The 15666-nt window shown below is 39.0% G+C and overlaps 1 protein-coding gene across 4 annotated transcripts; it reads left to right on the top strand.

The window, feature by feature from the left end:
* Positions 1-24: 24 nt before the first annotated feature.
* Positions 25-15323, top strand: LOC113066152 (la-related protein 4B-like). Of its 4 annotated transcripts, none has more exons than XM_026237857.1 (17): positions 25-494; positions 2592-2730; positions 7142-7289; positions 7387-7542; positions 7702-7783; positions 8264-8400; positions 8532-8635; positions 8726-8836; positions 8933-8986; positions 9097-9303; positions 9388-9494; positions 9900-10151; positions 10292-10340; positions 10813-10995; positions 11326-11468; positions 11741-11840; positions 13156-15323. In XM_026237857.1, the coding sequence occupies exons 2-17, from the start codon at positions 2644-2646 to the stop codon at positions 13417-13419; spliced, it is 2184 nt and encodes a 727-aa protein (XP_026093642.1). In that variant the 5' UTR covers positions 25-494; positions 2592-2643; the 3' UTR covers positions 13420-15323. The 4 variants fall into 4 exon arrangements, with proteins under 4 accessions (XP_026093642.1, XP_026093643.1, XP_026093640.1 ...); XM_026237858.1 differs by having other exon boundaries at positions 26-494; positions 10295-10340; XM_026237855.1 differs by lacking the exons at positions 25-494; positions 2592-2730 and adding an exon at positions 2776-6763.
* Positions 15324-15666: the final 343 nt, after the last annotated feature.

The following is a 15666-nucleotide window of genomic DNA, read 5'->3' as shown; positions in this document are numbered from 1 at the left end:
AGCCGTTGAGTTACTGAAAGGGCCGCAGCGGAGAGTGGTAGGGCTAGTCAATAAAGCGGCTCTGGGCGGGAGTTCGTAGTGCGGTTTGGCGGAGAGAGTGAAGCTTAACTCCGGACGCAAAAACACGGGGAGGGAAGAGGCGTGTGGCTCCGTTCCTGATTATTTCCCAGTTTAACTAGCACGTACGGATATAGATAGTCGCATTTTTCCCACGGAGACTCAAGCCGTTTTGAAGAATAACACACATTCAATCAGTCTCGTGTTACCATCTCGACAACAACGTTAGCCAGTCACTTAAACATCACAAAACAGACCTTTAAAGTTCACTATCAGACCTGATACCGAGGAGCTGGTGGTACTTGGAGGCTGTTGACGTTTTTGTGGTGGTTTGAAAGTTTCCTGCGAGGATCTGTGGATTTGTTTTCTAAGTTTTGTTCGTGGAAGTCAGACGCTCGGGCCGCAAACAGTCTCCCGTGCGCGGAGAGGAGAAACAGGTGAGTTGAAACTCAAACGCACGTTTATTGCGCTAATCTAATAAAACATTTCATCCATATATAGCTTTAGACAGAAATTGAATCCCAAAATGAACACCTGAATGTTTATTCGCCATTCGAAGTTAGCAACTTGCGCTAACTGTACAGGCTAGCTGTGTTACTTCTCAGTATCTGCCAGTGTTTAGCATGTAAGCTAACAGACACTCTTATTTACTTTCTGTTTAAATAAGCTGTTTGATGGATGTTTAACATTCTGTGTTTGATAGTTGGAGATTTAAACGATTTTAAAGTTTGTTTTTGATGTGTTCGTGTGCAGTTCACTTTATAGAAGGGGATAGTTTTACTGGTTTTAGCTAGCAGCTGTCTGTTGTGTTTGTGGGTTTGGCCTGCAGCATTCATGTGCTTTGACATATGGATAGTTGATTTGACATCTTCAATACAGATGTCATTTTTAGTAACCTCATTTAGTTTGCTTGTGGTTCTTGCATGTTGTTTTATACAGCATTTAAATATTGGTCATTTTAAATGGTTATGCATTGCGGTGCAGTCATGTTTACGTACTGTCACATTGTAAACATCCACCATGTGTCTTTTGAGAGGAATGTCTCGAGTCAAAATTTGCATTTGACAGATTAAATGTATGTTTTTTATGTTTACACGATCAAGCAATTGTTAAATGTTATTGTTTCCCCTATGTGCAAAATAAATTCAATTTAAAGTGCACTTGGGCTTACCACACGTCCTCTTTTGCCAATGTTTTTTTCGAATTTAAATCTCCTATGAATTAGCTCTCGCTGTTTACGTTCACTTTTGATTTGTGTAGAGGAAGCACATCTTATCTTATAAGTTAAGGAATTAGTCAATCTGCTGAGCAGCAAATCCAGCAGCATCTGTCAGTCATCTCTCCTTACTCTCGACCCATGATCAGTTAAATCTAACTCCTACAGCTAGTGTTGGATGCAGGGTTTTACCCCCCATGGAATTGTGCAACTGTTGCCATATTGCCCCCCTGCCCCCGTGGGTTAAAGGTTTGAAATATTGCTTAAATGACATTTGACTGAAATGCTTGTGAAATTAGAACATTTTGCATTCTACCTGTGATAAATTTGGTAGATGTTAATTCAGTTTTGTGAAAGATTGCCACTGGTAATCAGCCTTTTAGCTTTATGATCAATCTACATAACAGTGACTGTAAAATATGTATTTTAGGTATGGAAATGACACATTTTGAGTTTGGGTATTATATAACCCCCTCTCAAACCACCCACATACCCAACCACCAATCACACAACACCCCACCCCGCCACTGCCCTCTTTTTGGAAAACTGAAATAAGATTCACTCTTAAGTACATTACATATTTTTGTTGAAGCACATGGTACAGTGGTCTTATTTTGGATGTTCATGCATTATTGATGTTTGTTTACTTAAAATGCACTTTTTGCAGTGTAGTTGCTTTTTTACAAAGATTCTGTATAAATAAATATACAAGTATTTTAAAGAATGAGTTTCTCATTAATGCAATGGGGAAGTCGTGGAATTGGGGAAGTCGTGGTCTAGTGGTTAAAGAGTTTGACTCCTGACCCTAAGGTTGTGGGTTCGAGTCTCGGGCCAGCAAAACCATGACTTAAGGGACCCTTGAGTAAGGCACCAAACCCCCAACTGCTCCCCGGGCGCCGCAGCACAAATGGCTGCCCACTGCTCCGTGTGTGTGTTCACAGTGTGTGTGTGTGTGTTCACTGCTGTCTGTGTGCACTTTGGATGGGTTAAATGCAGAGCACAAATTCTGAGTATGCTTTGGTGTATGTCAAGTCACTTTCTTTCAATCTTGTTGGCTGTTAAGTCTTGTAGTTTTTCTGCAGTGTCACATGATCCTTCAGAAATAATTTTAATATGGTTATTTGGAAGTTGAAAATACTTGTTTATATTACTAAATGTTTCATGTTGGAAAGAAAGTTTAAACAACAGCATTTATTTGAAATGGAAATCTTTTGTAACCACTTACGGAATAAAACTCAAGTATTAATTTATTTTACAAATACCCCCAAACTTTGGAACATTTGTAATTGATTTATTTCCATTGCTTCATCATCCACAGTTCCCTGGTGGTCTGGAGAGCTCTGCGTTCGGAGCTAGAACCTGGACAGCTCATGACTTCAGACCAGGAAGGAAAAACTATCGTGGAGCCACAGGTGCAGCAGTCACAGGAAGCAAAGGAGAAAGAGATTCCACTTTTGGTAAAGTATAACGTACACATTGCTGTTTAGTCTTTTGAAGTATGTTAAGCAATTGTGATTAGGGAATAAAAACCTACAAGTGTTACTACAACTAAACCTACCAAACAACTGAGAAACCCGCCCAGCTTTGGGCGTTGTGAAAGGGCTTAACAGGCGGTTTTGTGAACCACCCTTGTGTTTGAGACAATGCCAAGTTGCTGATTCCATCCATACAATCCAAGTACAGTGTCCATTGAAGCACAAATCATTGGAGAGACTTCGCATTTGAGTGATGGGCCCATGTGAGTCAGCTGTATAATTTTAAATGTGCTATTTTGGGTCTGGGGAGGGGGTAAGCAGCCATAGCGTGCGCCTCTGTCTCTCTTTCCCTCTCTGAGGAGCTTGTGAGAGGACCTAGTTTTTGTTCTCCGGTTTGCATAGACGTCGTTTCACCAATTAAAATATGGGGTGTTGTTTCAGCAAAGAATTGAACCCTAATTTGGTCAGCGAGAGAACAAGTCTTCTTCAGGCAGCCATTCCAGAGGGCTACACAGCGAAAGACGTCAGAGACTGTGCTTGGTCCTCCGCCGATCTGGCCATCGAGAAGCCTTCTCAAAATGGGAATGTGAACGCTGCTTTGGATACCAGTTGTAATGCTTCCTCCACAAACTTGTCAGCAGGTCTCAACCTCATTAAAGAGGGTGGAAGCAGTGTACAGGAAGGAATGGCATTTTGGGACCAACCTGTCGGTGATCCTCCTATCCACAAGAATGCAGTCCAGAAAGGAAAGGCCAGTGAAATGGGAAGAGACAATTGCCAAATAAAGAAAACTGAAACGTTGGATTCTGTGAAACGGAGAATAGCTGAAAATGCCATAATGAGAGCAAAATGGTTTTGTGATGGTCAACAGAATTCCACAGAATTATCTCAAGATGGCAAGAGTGAGAACACCACCCTCAGGCAAAATGCCCTGTGTAAAAGTCCATCTGGTTTCTCTGTTATTGCAAAAGAGGATCAAGTTAAGACACCGTGGGATGTACAATCAAAACCTGTTTCCACTCCAAAGCAAGCCACCTCTCCATTCAATAAATGCTCTGGGAGCTCAATAAATCTGGATGACTCAGAAGAGGTAAAATCTGGACTGTTGATCACTGACCGTGGCTTTAAAAAAGAACAGAGTTTCTACAGCATTTGCTTGATTGATTTAGAGGATTTTGAGAGTGAGTGTGGGCACCAGCCCGTGACACAAGCTGATGCAGTCAGGTATGCAAGCGCACCAGCTGTCTCTGAAAAGACTTTGTTTGATAATTCATTACTCTCGAAAGACCACACAATAACGGGTTCATGGCCTTCACATGAGATTACAGCAACACGACAAACAGAAAAATGTCCCTCAAAGAGAACTCTAGGGTCTTCTACAAATCTACCTTTAAATTTAGCACTTCCAAATGAGGAACATGCCCTCCCAGATCTTCTAAAACCATTTCCTGTTCAAGAAAATGAAAGGCTTTTATCTGAAAATGACATTTCTACTCCTTGTACGGATACAGAGAACACACTTTCTCCTTCTACTGCTGTAGAGGATGCTATTGATCAACCCTCCCCAGATCTGCCGGCCAGAAATGAACAGATGTCTGTTTTGAAGTCAAGTACAGATACTGCAATGCCACAGGGGGAACCTGCTGACCCACTTAAAAACCATGATCTTTATAGTAGCTCTGGTTTCAAGGCTACAAATCTGGAAAACGGTTCTGAGCTCAACATGCATAATGCCATTTTTGATGAATCTATGTTGAGACCACCTCTGCAAGATCAATATGGTCTCCCAGATGAAGTAGAACTGGAAAATCAATGTAGAAATGATGATGATAATAGAGAATCAATGAACCTAAAGGTGGAGAAGAAACCCATTGAGTCTGCTGATTACTTCATTTCTTCTCTTGGCAACACAACGGATAGCTCTACAAACCTTAGTGTAGCTGCCGTGGAATCAGATCAATTTGTTTTCAAGAACACCCCTGCAGAGAAAGTTCCGAAACAAATGCCTCAGGCTCTTTCAGCTGTCAGCACATCTGCATTAGAAAAGTTAGTTGAGACAGAGGACCAAAGGTTCTCTTGTAAAGATGCCTCTGAAGACATTGAAAATGTAAGGTTTTGCTCTGAGACCCCACTGGCTTCTGATGAAGAAGACAACCTGTCAAAATCACCTTCCTGTTGTAGAGCTGAAATTGAATCGAGACAAAATGCAACGCAGGAGGAGGTCATTCTGAATGCTTTCCAGTGCAGTATATTGCAAACTGAAGTGCAGACAAATGAATCCGTTATCTTCAAGGTTACTGGTGTGGCTCAGAGTGCGAGCGGTCCATCTCATGCAGAAGGTATTTGTTTAGATCTTACTTGTAATGCTGAAGAAGACATGACTTTAAGCACACATGTCTACACTTGCGGTGCATTTCCCACTGACCAGACAAAGATTGTGTCAGAATCTTGTGACAATCCAAACAGGGAACAGAATGTAGAACCAAATGCTAAGTTTGCAAATGCTGAACCATGTGACATGAGTCCATTTCAGCTTCCTACAAATGCTCTTGTGAACTTTGAGCATTTGCTGGAAGTAACTGGTAAATGTGAAGAAGCTGATTATCACAATCTAAGTTCTTTGAGTTCTTCTGTTGTTGATGATGTTCACACAATATCTGAACATGTACCTGCTTCTGATCGTCCTGTTGAGGAAAATCTCTTCCACAGCAATTCCACCTGGTTTTTAAATACATCACACAATGATGTATGTAATGAAGGACATCCAGAAAGCATTGCAGCGAGTTATTTAATACATGCAGGATTGGGAAGCGAATTGCATGCAACAGCACAAGAGCAAGTCATGGACAATGAAATAGGAGAGACTTGTTTACAACATGATGAGAAGACGCATATTGCCAGCAAATGCTTCAGTGAGGATGAACGGAAGTTAGTGGCTGAGATTTGTTGGTGTGCTAATGATGGTGAAACCAAAATGTCAAAACCTGAACCGCAGGGACTCGTACCAACTTTAGAGCTGCCTAAATGCTTAAATGATGGGAATAACAATGACTGTTTGAAATCTGTTTGTTCTGCTAGCAGTGATGTACAAACACGATCTCAACCACCAAGCCAGTCTGAAGTTTTGGAGACATTTGATTGTAATTTATTGTCAGTAGACTGCATGAGGGAAAGTGCTTTCCAGTACCCGGACTCTTCTTCAGGACAGCCAGTCAATGACACTCCGAGATCTTCAGTTACATCCATTCAGGAGCACAGCGAACTTCAAGACATAGGAAAAATCAGAGGAGATGTTGTTGACTGCAACATTCCTCTCTTGAGTACTGAAACACTATCAGTTGAAACTGGAGAGGCACAGGCATGTGCCGTACAAGGCCATTGTAGTGATTATGCGTCCATTGAGAGCTTGACTACTACCATACCTCATGTTGCCCAACTTATAACAAGCAATCTTGGAGTTCTTGATTTTGATCAGTCTGCTTTAAAAGTCAGTGTTAAGGATATGAATGATAAAGCTGCTTATGTAAATGCAGCAATTCCGTTGCCAGTAGAGCCTGACCAGGTTGATATTTATGCCACATTGCCATCTTACGAGATATATTTCCTCAATAAAGATCAGGGCACAGTTTCGGTGCAGTTGGAAAACCCTCAGGACCCGGGTGAAATGGAGGAGGAGCAAGTCATGCTGAATATGGTTTCAGACCTTCTTGGGAAATCAGAGTTGAGTGATTCTGTGCACTCTAGTCACTGCCTTCCGGCGTGGGCCAAAGAACCACATGTCCTGTTATCTGATAACGAAATAGAGACATGTGCGTTGGTGTCAGCATGGGGGGACAATGCTGTCTCTGAGGCTAGCCTTACTGTGCAAAATGATGAACAGGATGCTGAATCAGACTCTGTTGCTATCCCAGAGGATTTCCAAACTTCTATGGGTTTCATAGCATCCTACCCATATAACCTGTTAGCAACTGAAGGATCGTGTGTATGGGACTGGCGGAATGCTTATAGTGAACTCGTAAGTACTTCTCTAGCTAGCTTTGAGCTTGGTTATTCAGTAGCCCTTGAAATTATTTGGACACTTCAGCCAGAGTTAAATGTGTATGAATGTCATTGCACTAGATCAAACCAAATTACATTTATTAAAAAGGAAAAATAAAAATTATTTTATAGAAAAAATAAATTTCAAGTCCGGTTAAGTCATCACAAAGTTTATAAATAAAAACTTTTATGTAATGCAGTAAAAGCCATGTTAAAGTATGTCTTAAGTGGCCACTGTGTTTAGTGGCATGACTGTAAAGACATTGAGGCTTGAGAGCCCACAGTTGAATATGCATTTCCTTAATAATCACACACCTGATTGATAACCCATGTTTTTTGCTTTCTGTTTTTAAAGGAATCCTCCAAGATCTCATACCTTAATCCCAATGCAAAGGCATGGGCCAATTACATGCATAAACCGGAGGCCTCTGCTCCAACCAACCCAGATTCTCAGCAGGCATGGGTAGAAGGAGCCGATGACCCATCAAACTGCATCTCACGAGGTAAACCCTCCAAAAGTGATTGTGCTTAAGTTAATTCAGCGTATACCGACCCGATCAGTCTGAGGGGGTTCTGATCTATTTGTTTTGTCCATGCTAGGTTATAGCAACAGTGAAGGCAAAGGGAACTGGAATGAGGAACAGCAGGTATCTACATCTGTAGAGCTGCCCTTTGCAGCACAGCCAGAATCAGTGTACATGGGAAGCTCAGCCAGTGAGAAGGGCATTGTGTCAAACCAGGATACCAGTATGAAAGGTAATATGCTTTTGCTCTTTTGTTCATTGTTGTCAACCTAATTTTATTTCAGTTATTTACTGTTCTGCAGGTTAACTATGATACAATATACTAGTTAAGGATTCATTTCAACTATAGGATTCTTAAATAATCTATCATTTGATTTATTCTTTTGTGCAGGGGTGGATGATTCAGACTCCTCCAGACAGCTTGAAGACCTTCGGGAACAGTTGAAGGCAACACTGGAGTTCTGCCTTTCTAGGTAATTACTAACATCTACACAACTGATCACATTGAGCCAGCTTATTGATTGGTTACTGGTCCTGTTGGGTGCACTTGCCTGAAGCTCACTGCTTTTTTTTTTTTTTAACATTGGACATCCATTGAAACAACATATCTTGACATGGTACCTTAAATCAAGAACAGTGAATTTCAGATTGTTTTGTGTTAATATCTCATTGAAATGTTACAGGCTTCACTTCTGCAAATGAAAACTAAAGAGCATTTAGCATTTGAGTATGTAGGATATTCTTACAAGAATCTGAAAAGGCTAGAACATGCACTACACTTTTGATCAATTTAATGCATCCTTGCAAAATAAAATAATAAATGTTAAACTATTTAGCTAAGCAAAATCACACCGACCCCAAACTTTTGAATTCTAGTGAATGATCTTAAAAATTTGAAGATTGGCTTGAGTCAGTGTAGGATTGATGGTGACCTGACTCTTATCCTTTTCCAGGGAGAATCTAGCCAATGACATGTACCTCATCTCACAAATGGACAGTGACCAATATGTGCCAATAGTGACTTTGGCAAACCTTGATCAAATCAAGAAACTCAGCACTGATGTGGATCTCATTGCAGACATCCTTAAAAGTGAGTTTAAAAAAACACTTTTGCACTTTTATGGGTCACAGGATGGCTTTTTGTTTTCAACTCATCAAAATGGGTTTGGTTTATACACAGAAGATGAGTCTGACATTAATGATGCATTTATGACTCACCAGAGCTGCCTCTCGTCCAAGTGGACATATGTGGAGAGAAAGTGCGGCCCAATCAGAACCGCTGCATCGTAATTCTCAGAGAGGTTCCCGAGGCCACTCCTCTGGAGGTACGCATCATGCATCTCTCTGATTCAATAACATCTTTAATGCTCCGACCTTATTTTTGTGCTTTGACATTTGGCTTTCATTTTTTACAGGAAGTTGAAGCGCTCTTTAAGAACGATAACTTGCCCAAATTCATCAATTGTGAGTTTGCCTACAATGACAACTGGTTCATCACCTTTGAATCTGAGGCAGATGCTCAGCTGGTAAGAGTCTCCTTTATTGCCCCTGATTTGATCACCTCAGGATTTTTGATAAGCTCCCTTCTGGTTGCTAAACATTGGCACACATCACTCTTTCAGGCATATCAGTATCTCAGAGAAGAGGTGAAAACTTTTCAAGGGAAGCCAATAAAGGTAGGGTGCAATCACTGAAGGATGTTTTGTGCTATTTTTAAGATCTCAAGACTTCTCCTTTTTTGCGCTTTCAAATAAAGCTTTTTTGTCAATCTACCAATGTTTTCTAGGCTAGAATAAAGGCCAAGGCCATTGCCGTCAATACTTTTGTGCCAAAGAATGGGTATCGGCCAGCGGATGTGTCCTCAAATGTCCAGCAGCGCTACACCCCTTACTACATCCCACCTGTGTATGGAGCACAGCAACAGTTTCCTCTTTACAGACTGGTGACGCCTCAGGGCTGGTCAGCTACACAGAGCTACCTGGACCCGACTCTGGTAAGTGCCATGTGTTCTGTTTGGCTCTGAGGAATATCTGAATGGAGCCTGGAGAGGTTCTAATCAAGTCTTGTCTACCAACAGGTAACTCCATTTCCCAGCCCTGCGTTCATTAACGGCTTTGCTGGTTCTCCAACATTTAAATCAGCAACATCTCCACTAAATGTCAGACAGTATGACCCTCGACACAGGTACTTTTGTAACAGTGAAAACCATTTGTTATATATTTACACTATAGGCTAAAGAGAAATAAATTTATACTTTTCAGCAAGGATGGATACAAATGATCAAGAGTGACAGTAAATAATTGTATAATATGACAAGATATACTTTTCAAATAAATATTGTTCTATTGGCAAAATCTTGAAAGTTCTCATGGAATTCACATAAATTAAATATTCACATACATTTTTGACATTTTTCAAAATTGTTGATAATGTTTCTTGGGCATCAAATCAGCATATTAAAATACTTGTCAAGGATCATGTGACACTGTAGATTAGAGTAATGATGCTGAAAATCCAGCCTTGCACTACAGGAATAAATTACGTTTTAAAATAGAAAACAGCTGTGTAACCATTCTTCCATCTGTTCAGGAACCACAACAGAACACACATTCGTCTAACAACAACAACAGAACATGGAACCACTCTGCTGGAAAACCCTGCTGCTTTCTCTACTTTCCCTTCGGAGAGGGTCCCCAATGGGACACGTCCTCCACAGGCTCATCACCTGGGTAGCCGACCTCGACTACAGAGCGGTCCGTCCTATCCACGCCGGGACCAGGTTGGAAATGGACGAATGGAGGTGAACGGGGCCGATTACTCTCTGAATGCAGGCCGTGGAAGGTAATGTTGCACATCTGCACCAGCTGTTTATTAATTTCATACATATTGTTGTAATACCATATCCAGAATAGGGGGGATTTCTGTAAGAAATGGTGGTAGATTTTCCATATTGTTTGTTTGATCGTTTGCTTCTTTTGAAGAAGGGGTGGCTATGGATACAGGAAAAGGAGAGATGACAACAAGTTTCCAGTATGTTATTTGCCTTCTTTCAACTAACACTGCATAGACAAGCGTTTTGTTTAGTTTTACTTTTGTTATTATAGGAAACTCTAAATACTTTAAGTAAAATATGATCTACAATCAAGCCTGAAGGGTTGAATTATCTTTGTAAACTAATAAATCGACATGAAGTATTGATTCGAGTGAAAATGCTAGTTACTTTATGTCAAGAAAAAGAAACCAGATTGATACGAAAGACATGTCCATGTAAAAAAAGAATATGAAAAATATCAGTTGCCTGGGTGTTCGACCACAGAATGCTGTGATTGACCAATCAGAATAGAGTTTTCCTGTAGGGCTTTGTAATAATGCAAGTAGGATATTGAGGAGTTTCATTTGAAAGTGTTTCTATCACAGCAAAAACAGAGTTATAAATAAATGTGCCAATGCAGGCTCAATTTGTTGCACACATTTCAACTCTCTTTCTCCATATGTTTAACAGAGAGCAGCAACACAGTCACCTCCTCCTGTTCAAGAGCGCACTCCATCCCCCAGCTTTGAGCTGGGCCTGTCCAGCTTCCCTCCTCTGCCTGGAGCCGCAGGAAATCTACAGCCTGAAGTAAAAACTGAAAACAGCCTTGAAAACAGACTGTCTGACATTGTCACCGGAGCAGTGAAAGACAAGGTTGGCTTTCATTCAGTCTTTCATGAGTGTCTTTTGTGTTAGTACTGCAGCATTAAACTGTCTTTTAATATTCTGAATTTTAAAAAAGGAAGGGGAAAAACATTTCAGGCTTTATATTATTTGAATTCTTGATAATTGACCAAATGCACTGTCTTTTTAAATATAAACTTGCACTTAGCATAGAATGCCAGGTTCACAGTAGACCTTGCTGTCAGTCATAACCATGACAAGTCCTTGGGTGTTTTGAGTGGATTAGAGTAAGTGTGTGTGTTTGAGTTGCTGCTGTCCTTGCCGTAGGAGTTTCACGGAGGCCTCTTTGTCTCTCCACAGCCTCTAAATAAAGATGTGGTCACCAGCCGTGTGATTTCAGGGACCCCCAAAGAATCCGTGCAGGCTGCTCCTGCTCCTGCTCCTGCTCCTGCTGCTCAGACCCCAGTGGACCACCAACACTCACCCTCTCCAGCACTTACAAAGTGGGTTTTCTTATTCTGAGTAATTAATCAATACATGTGACAAATCTTTTCTCGCTTAAAGGTGTTCGAAGTAAAGTAACCTCTGTGTGCATATTTTCATGTGTGGAATTCCAAAGTAAATAGCTTGAAGCCTTTTGGACAGTGTTTTACGTCCTTGCTGCAAACAGCCTAATATTATAAACGTACTTCTGGTGGAAAAAATAAAGTTCTGGAAAAATTTAGAAAATGGCGCTTTCTAATATATGGATTGCTTTTTTTTTGGTATTTTACAGCCTGACAACTAAAGAAAAACCTAAAGAGAAACAGACACCTGCTGAGAAGTGCTCCGAGACAAAAGCTGCTAAAACCACACCACTGAGCAATCCAATAACAGTAAGTGTCCAGGTAGCCTCACCATGTGGTTTAAATCAAACCTATCAGTAATTTATTGAATCAAAAATTGTAAAATAACATTTTTTTTCAAAGACTTGTGCTGCTTTTTTAGAGTACATATTATTTTTATAGGAGAATATTCAGATAATTATATAATTATATAATTATACAGTATAATTATGATTTATTATGTATAATTATATATGTTGTTGAGTCTAGGGAGACCAACTCAGTGGCACAATTGGTGGACACTGCTGAGCTGTTGTACCATGTTTTCATTTTTATGTTAAAAACTCTCTGGCCAGTGTAGTTTTTACTGGCTATTCAATAGTTAAATATTACGAAATTGATGTTTAAAAAAGCTCACCTGGATTGTACAGAAGCACATATCATATGGAACTGTTGCGCTCTGCTGCATCAGCTCCTCGGTACTTTCTAATTGATTGAAACTCTTTAACAGCAGATGAATACTACAGTGAAGTTTGGGTTCAATAATATTATTATTTAATGAAGGAAATGAATACTTTTCTTCAGCCAAGATGGTTTAAATTTGATCAAAGGTGACAGTAAAACATATCATTTTACTAAATATTTCGGTAACACTTTAGAATAAGGTTCCATTAGTTAATGTTAGTTAACTACTTTCTTTAACATGAACTAAGCAAGAACAATCCTTCTACAGCATTTATAAGTCTTAGTTCATGTTAATTTCAACATTTACTAATGCATTATTTAAATCAAAAGTTGTGCTTGTTAACATTAGTTAATGCACTGTGAATTACCATGAACTAACAATGAATAACTGTATTTTCATTAACTAACATTAACAAAGATGAATGAATACAGTAATAAATGTATTATTCATTGTTTGTTCATGTTAATTAATACATTAACTAACTTTAACTAATGGAACCTTATTCTAAAGTGTTACCAATATTTCTATTTCTATTTTTTCTTTTCTTTTGATTAATAATTAATAATATTTTTTTTTGAGTACCAAATCAGCATATTAGTATATACAAATAAGACAAAAATTTCAGAGGGTATAAATTAGATTTTTAAAATAGAAAATGGTTGTTTAAATGTATATCAATGTTTTACAATATTACTGTTATTGCTGCATTTTTGATTAAATAAATGCAGCCTTAATGAGCATTACAGACTTCTTTTGATAAAAGATCCTGTTCATCATGTCCTTTAATTCATGCTACATTTTAGATACAAGATTGAAATTATGATTTAGATTTGACAATGCACTGAAGCACAATCAATAATCTAAATGGATTAATTAGATTAATTTGTCATATTTAACCAGGAGCCCCGGAAGCCAAGCTATGCAGAGATCTGTCAGAGGATAAGGGAGGCACCAACACAGCAGCCATCAGCAGATTCCCGGCCTCTCAGCTCCACCGCTGAAGACATCAAGACTTCTGACTCAGCAGAACGCAGATGCAGAGAATCAGCACCTGCAACTGCCAAATCTGCGGCGACGGCTTGTCCCAGAGAGACAGTGAAACCTCATCAGAGCAGTGGAGAACGAGCGAGCGGCGGTACAACGGCTTCCTTCCACCAATCCTGAGGGACTTGGTTTTGTTTCCAGGACCGAACGGGAACGAAAACTTTGTCAGGGCTGCTCACAAAAAAAAAAAAAAAGTCCCTCTTTTCTCATGGTCTCTGTGAGCACACACACACACAGACAGACACACAGCTTGTCACTGGAATCAGGGCCTACATACAAAAGCACTTGTGCATAAGGGTTCTCGGAATATTTTTGTTGTAATTTTATTTTTCGACTTACAAGATTTTTTTCCGTTGTTTTCCAAGGAAAATGGGATTAATGAACCAGCATCAGTTGGAGATGAACTATTTAAAAACATTTTTCAGAGCTCACCTTTATTTTGGGGTTAGAATTTGGGAGGAAATAGTGATTTTTGTATAGTGCTGATCCTGAAACACTTTATTTTTGCGTTTTCTTTCCTTTTTTTTTAACTGATATGTATATGATTTTGCTAACCTTGAGTGTCCCGACAGTCCCAGCCATTAAAACTGCATGAGTGTGTCTTTCATGTAAATCTGTTTTGTTCCATTTCTATATTTGGATGTTCCAGCACTGGAGTAAAAAATTATTTTTTTTGAGCTCTGAATTATTTTTTTTACATGCTTAATCCTCTATCAAATTGTACTGATGTGATATTGTATACAGGTGTATGTATACCTGTTCTTGTGTGCATGCTTTCTTTTACATTGTTGTTCTTTTCTTTTTAACCTTTTAATGGCACACATTGTTCTCCTGTATCATTTCTTTTCTTTTTTTTTTTTCCCCCTATTCGCCAATAGTTTGGGAAGAACCGCTCTGATGCCTCTTCATTCGATTTTGAAGATCGTCACACTGCAAAGTCCTCAGGTTGCGAGGGTGAAGTATTCATGTGCCTAGTCTGCTGTGATCTAAATGATAGATGGCTATATTATTTGCTTCTTAACTTCGTTTGCTATCCCAGTGTGGTGCTATGGTTCGTCACATGGTTTACTTTGGTGCTTTTATCTGTAGAAATAAAGGGAAAGACACTGACATGCACCAACGTCTATCGTATGACCTTCACCAATTCGCTTTCATATCACCACAACTATGTGAGTGGGATTCTGTACATTTTATATAGTGACGTATACATCAAGAGCAAAAAGATCTGAGCCTTCAGCACACATGGATCAGCGCTGTTTTGTGGGTTTCAGTCTCATTCATGCTGTTCATTAGTTAAGTTAATTGGTTCTCATTTGAGTTTGAAATCATTTTGGACTGAGCGAGACAGTTTTTTTTTTAAATGTCTTCCTGCAGCGTGAAGCACGTGCAGAATGCTTTGAGATGTTGTCATGGCGTCTGTTGGTTATATTATCTTGTATCTTCCCTGTGAGTATGTTTTTTTTTCTCTCTGTTAATCAAAAACAAAAAGAAGCTTTTGTTGATTTTTCTGACTTTCTGAATGCAAATGATCATTTTTCCATCAATAAATGAAGCATACCTTGGTTAAAGTAATGAAGGTTTCATTACATAGACCGTTGATGTTCAAAAAAAGAAGCAAATTTAAAAAAGGAAACATCACATATAAATTAAGTGTTTGAAAACTTGAATTTTATTTAAACTTGAAAAAAAAAGTCTGCCTTAACTTTTTAGATTACAATTTTTTTTGTTTTGTTTGTTGTTTTCTTTCTTTCAATTCCCAAATTGTAGAAAAAAGGATGATGTGGTTGAGGTGTCACAAAGCCTTCGTCACTACATTTGTGTAGCACAATACTTTTGGGATTATCGTTTTGTTTTGTTCTCCTCTGTGTAAATGCTTGTAGTCTAAACTGTAGTACATGTATACACTCGTATGTGTGTGCTTTCTCTGTACAGATGTAAATAATTGGAAAATGTTAAAATGGTACCCAAACATTGGTTATGAGAAAATGTATGGAAAAAAATTAATAAATGTTAATGAGAAATTGTATGTTTGTTAAGTAGGCTTGGTTTGTTTCACTCAAGTCAAGTTTTTATTCTCAATGTTGGCATAATCTTGTGGTCACCAGAATGACCACAAGGTGGCATAATATAATATCTTATGGAGATTATTGTTTAAGGCCAGTAATGCAGAATTATCAGTAAATAAATAAAATTATATTACAAGTTATATTATCAGCAAAACAATTTGTGCCAAACATACTGAAAATACATATGAATTTCTTAGTTTTTGGTTTGTTCCCTTTTTGCTTTAATTGACAACAGCACTCAAGCTTCATGAACTCCGCATAATTTGCGTAAAACTTGATTTTTATCCAGCATCTTGTGCTT

Source organism: Carassius auratus, chromosome 49 (assembly GCF_003368295.1).
Source record: "Carassius auratus strain Wakin chromosome 49, ASM336829v1, whole genome shotgun sequence".
NCBI classification, from domain to species: Eukaryota; Metazoa; Chordata; class Actinopteri; order Cypriniformes; family Cyprinidae; genus Carassius; species Carassius auratus.
This window is presented reverse-complemented; position numbering and strand designations above follow the sequence as displayed.

Excerpts from the sequence above, each read along its gene's own strand:
- LOC113066152 (XM_026237855.1), top strand. The coding sequence starts at position 3,173 with ATGGGGTGTTGTTTCAGCAAAGAATTGAACCCTAATTTGGTCAGCGAG. Across the intron at positions 9,304-9,387 it reads GCTACCTGGACCCGACTCTG|GTAACTCCATTTCCCAGCCC; the intron begins GTAAGTGCCATG and ends GTCTACCAACAG. Across the intron at positions 10,341-10,812 it reads GAGATGACAACAAGTTTCCA|AGAGCAGCAACACAGTCACC; the intron begins GTATGTTATTTG and ends TATGTTTAACAG.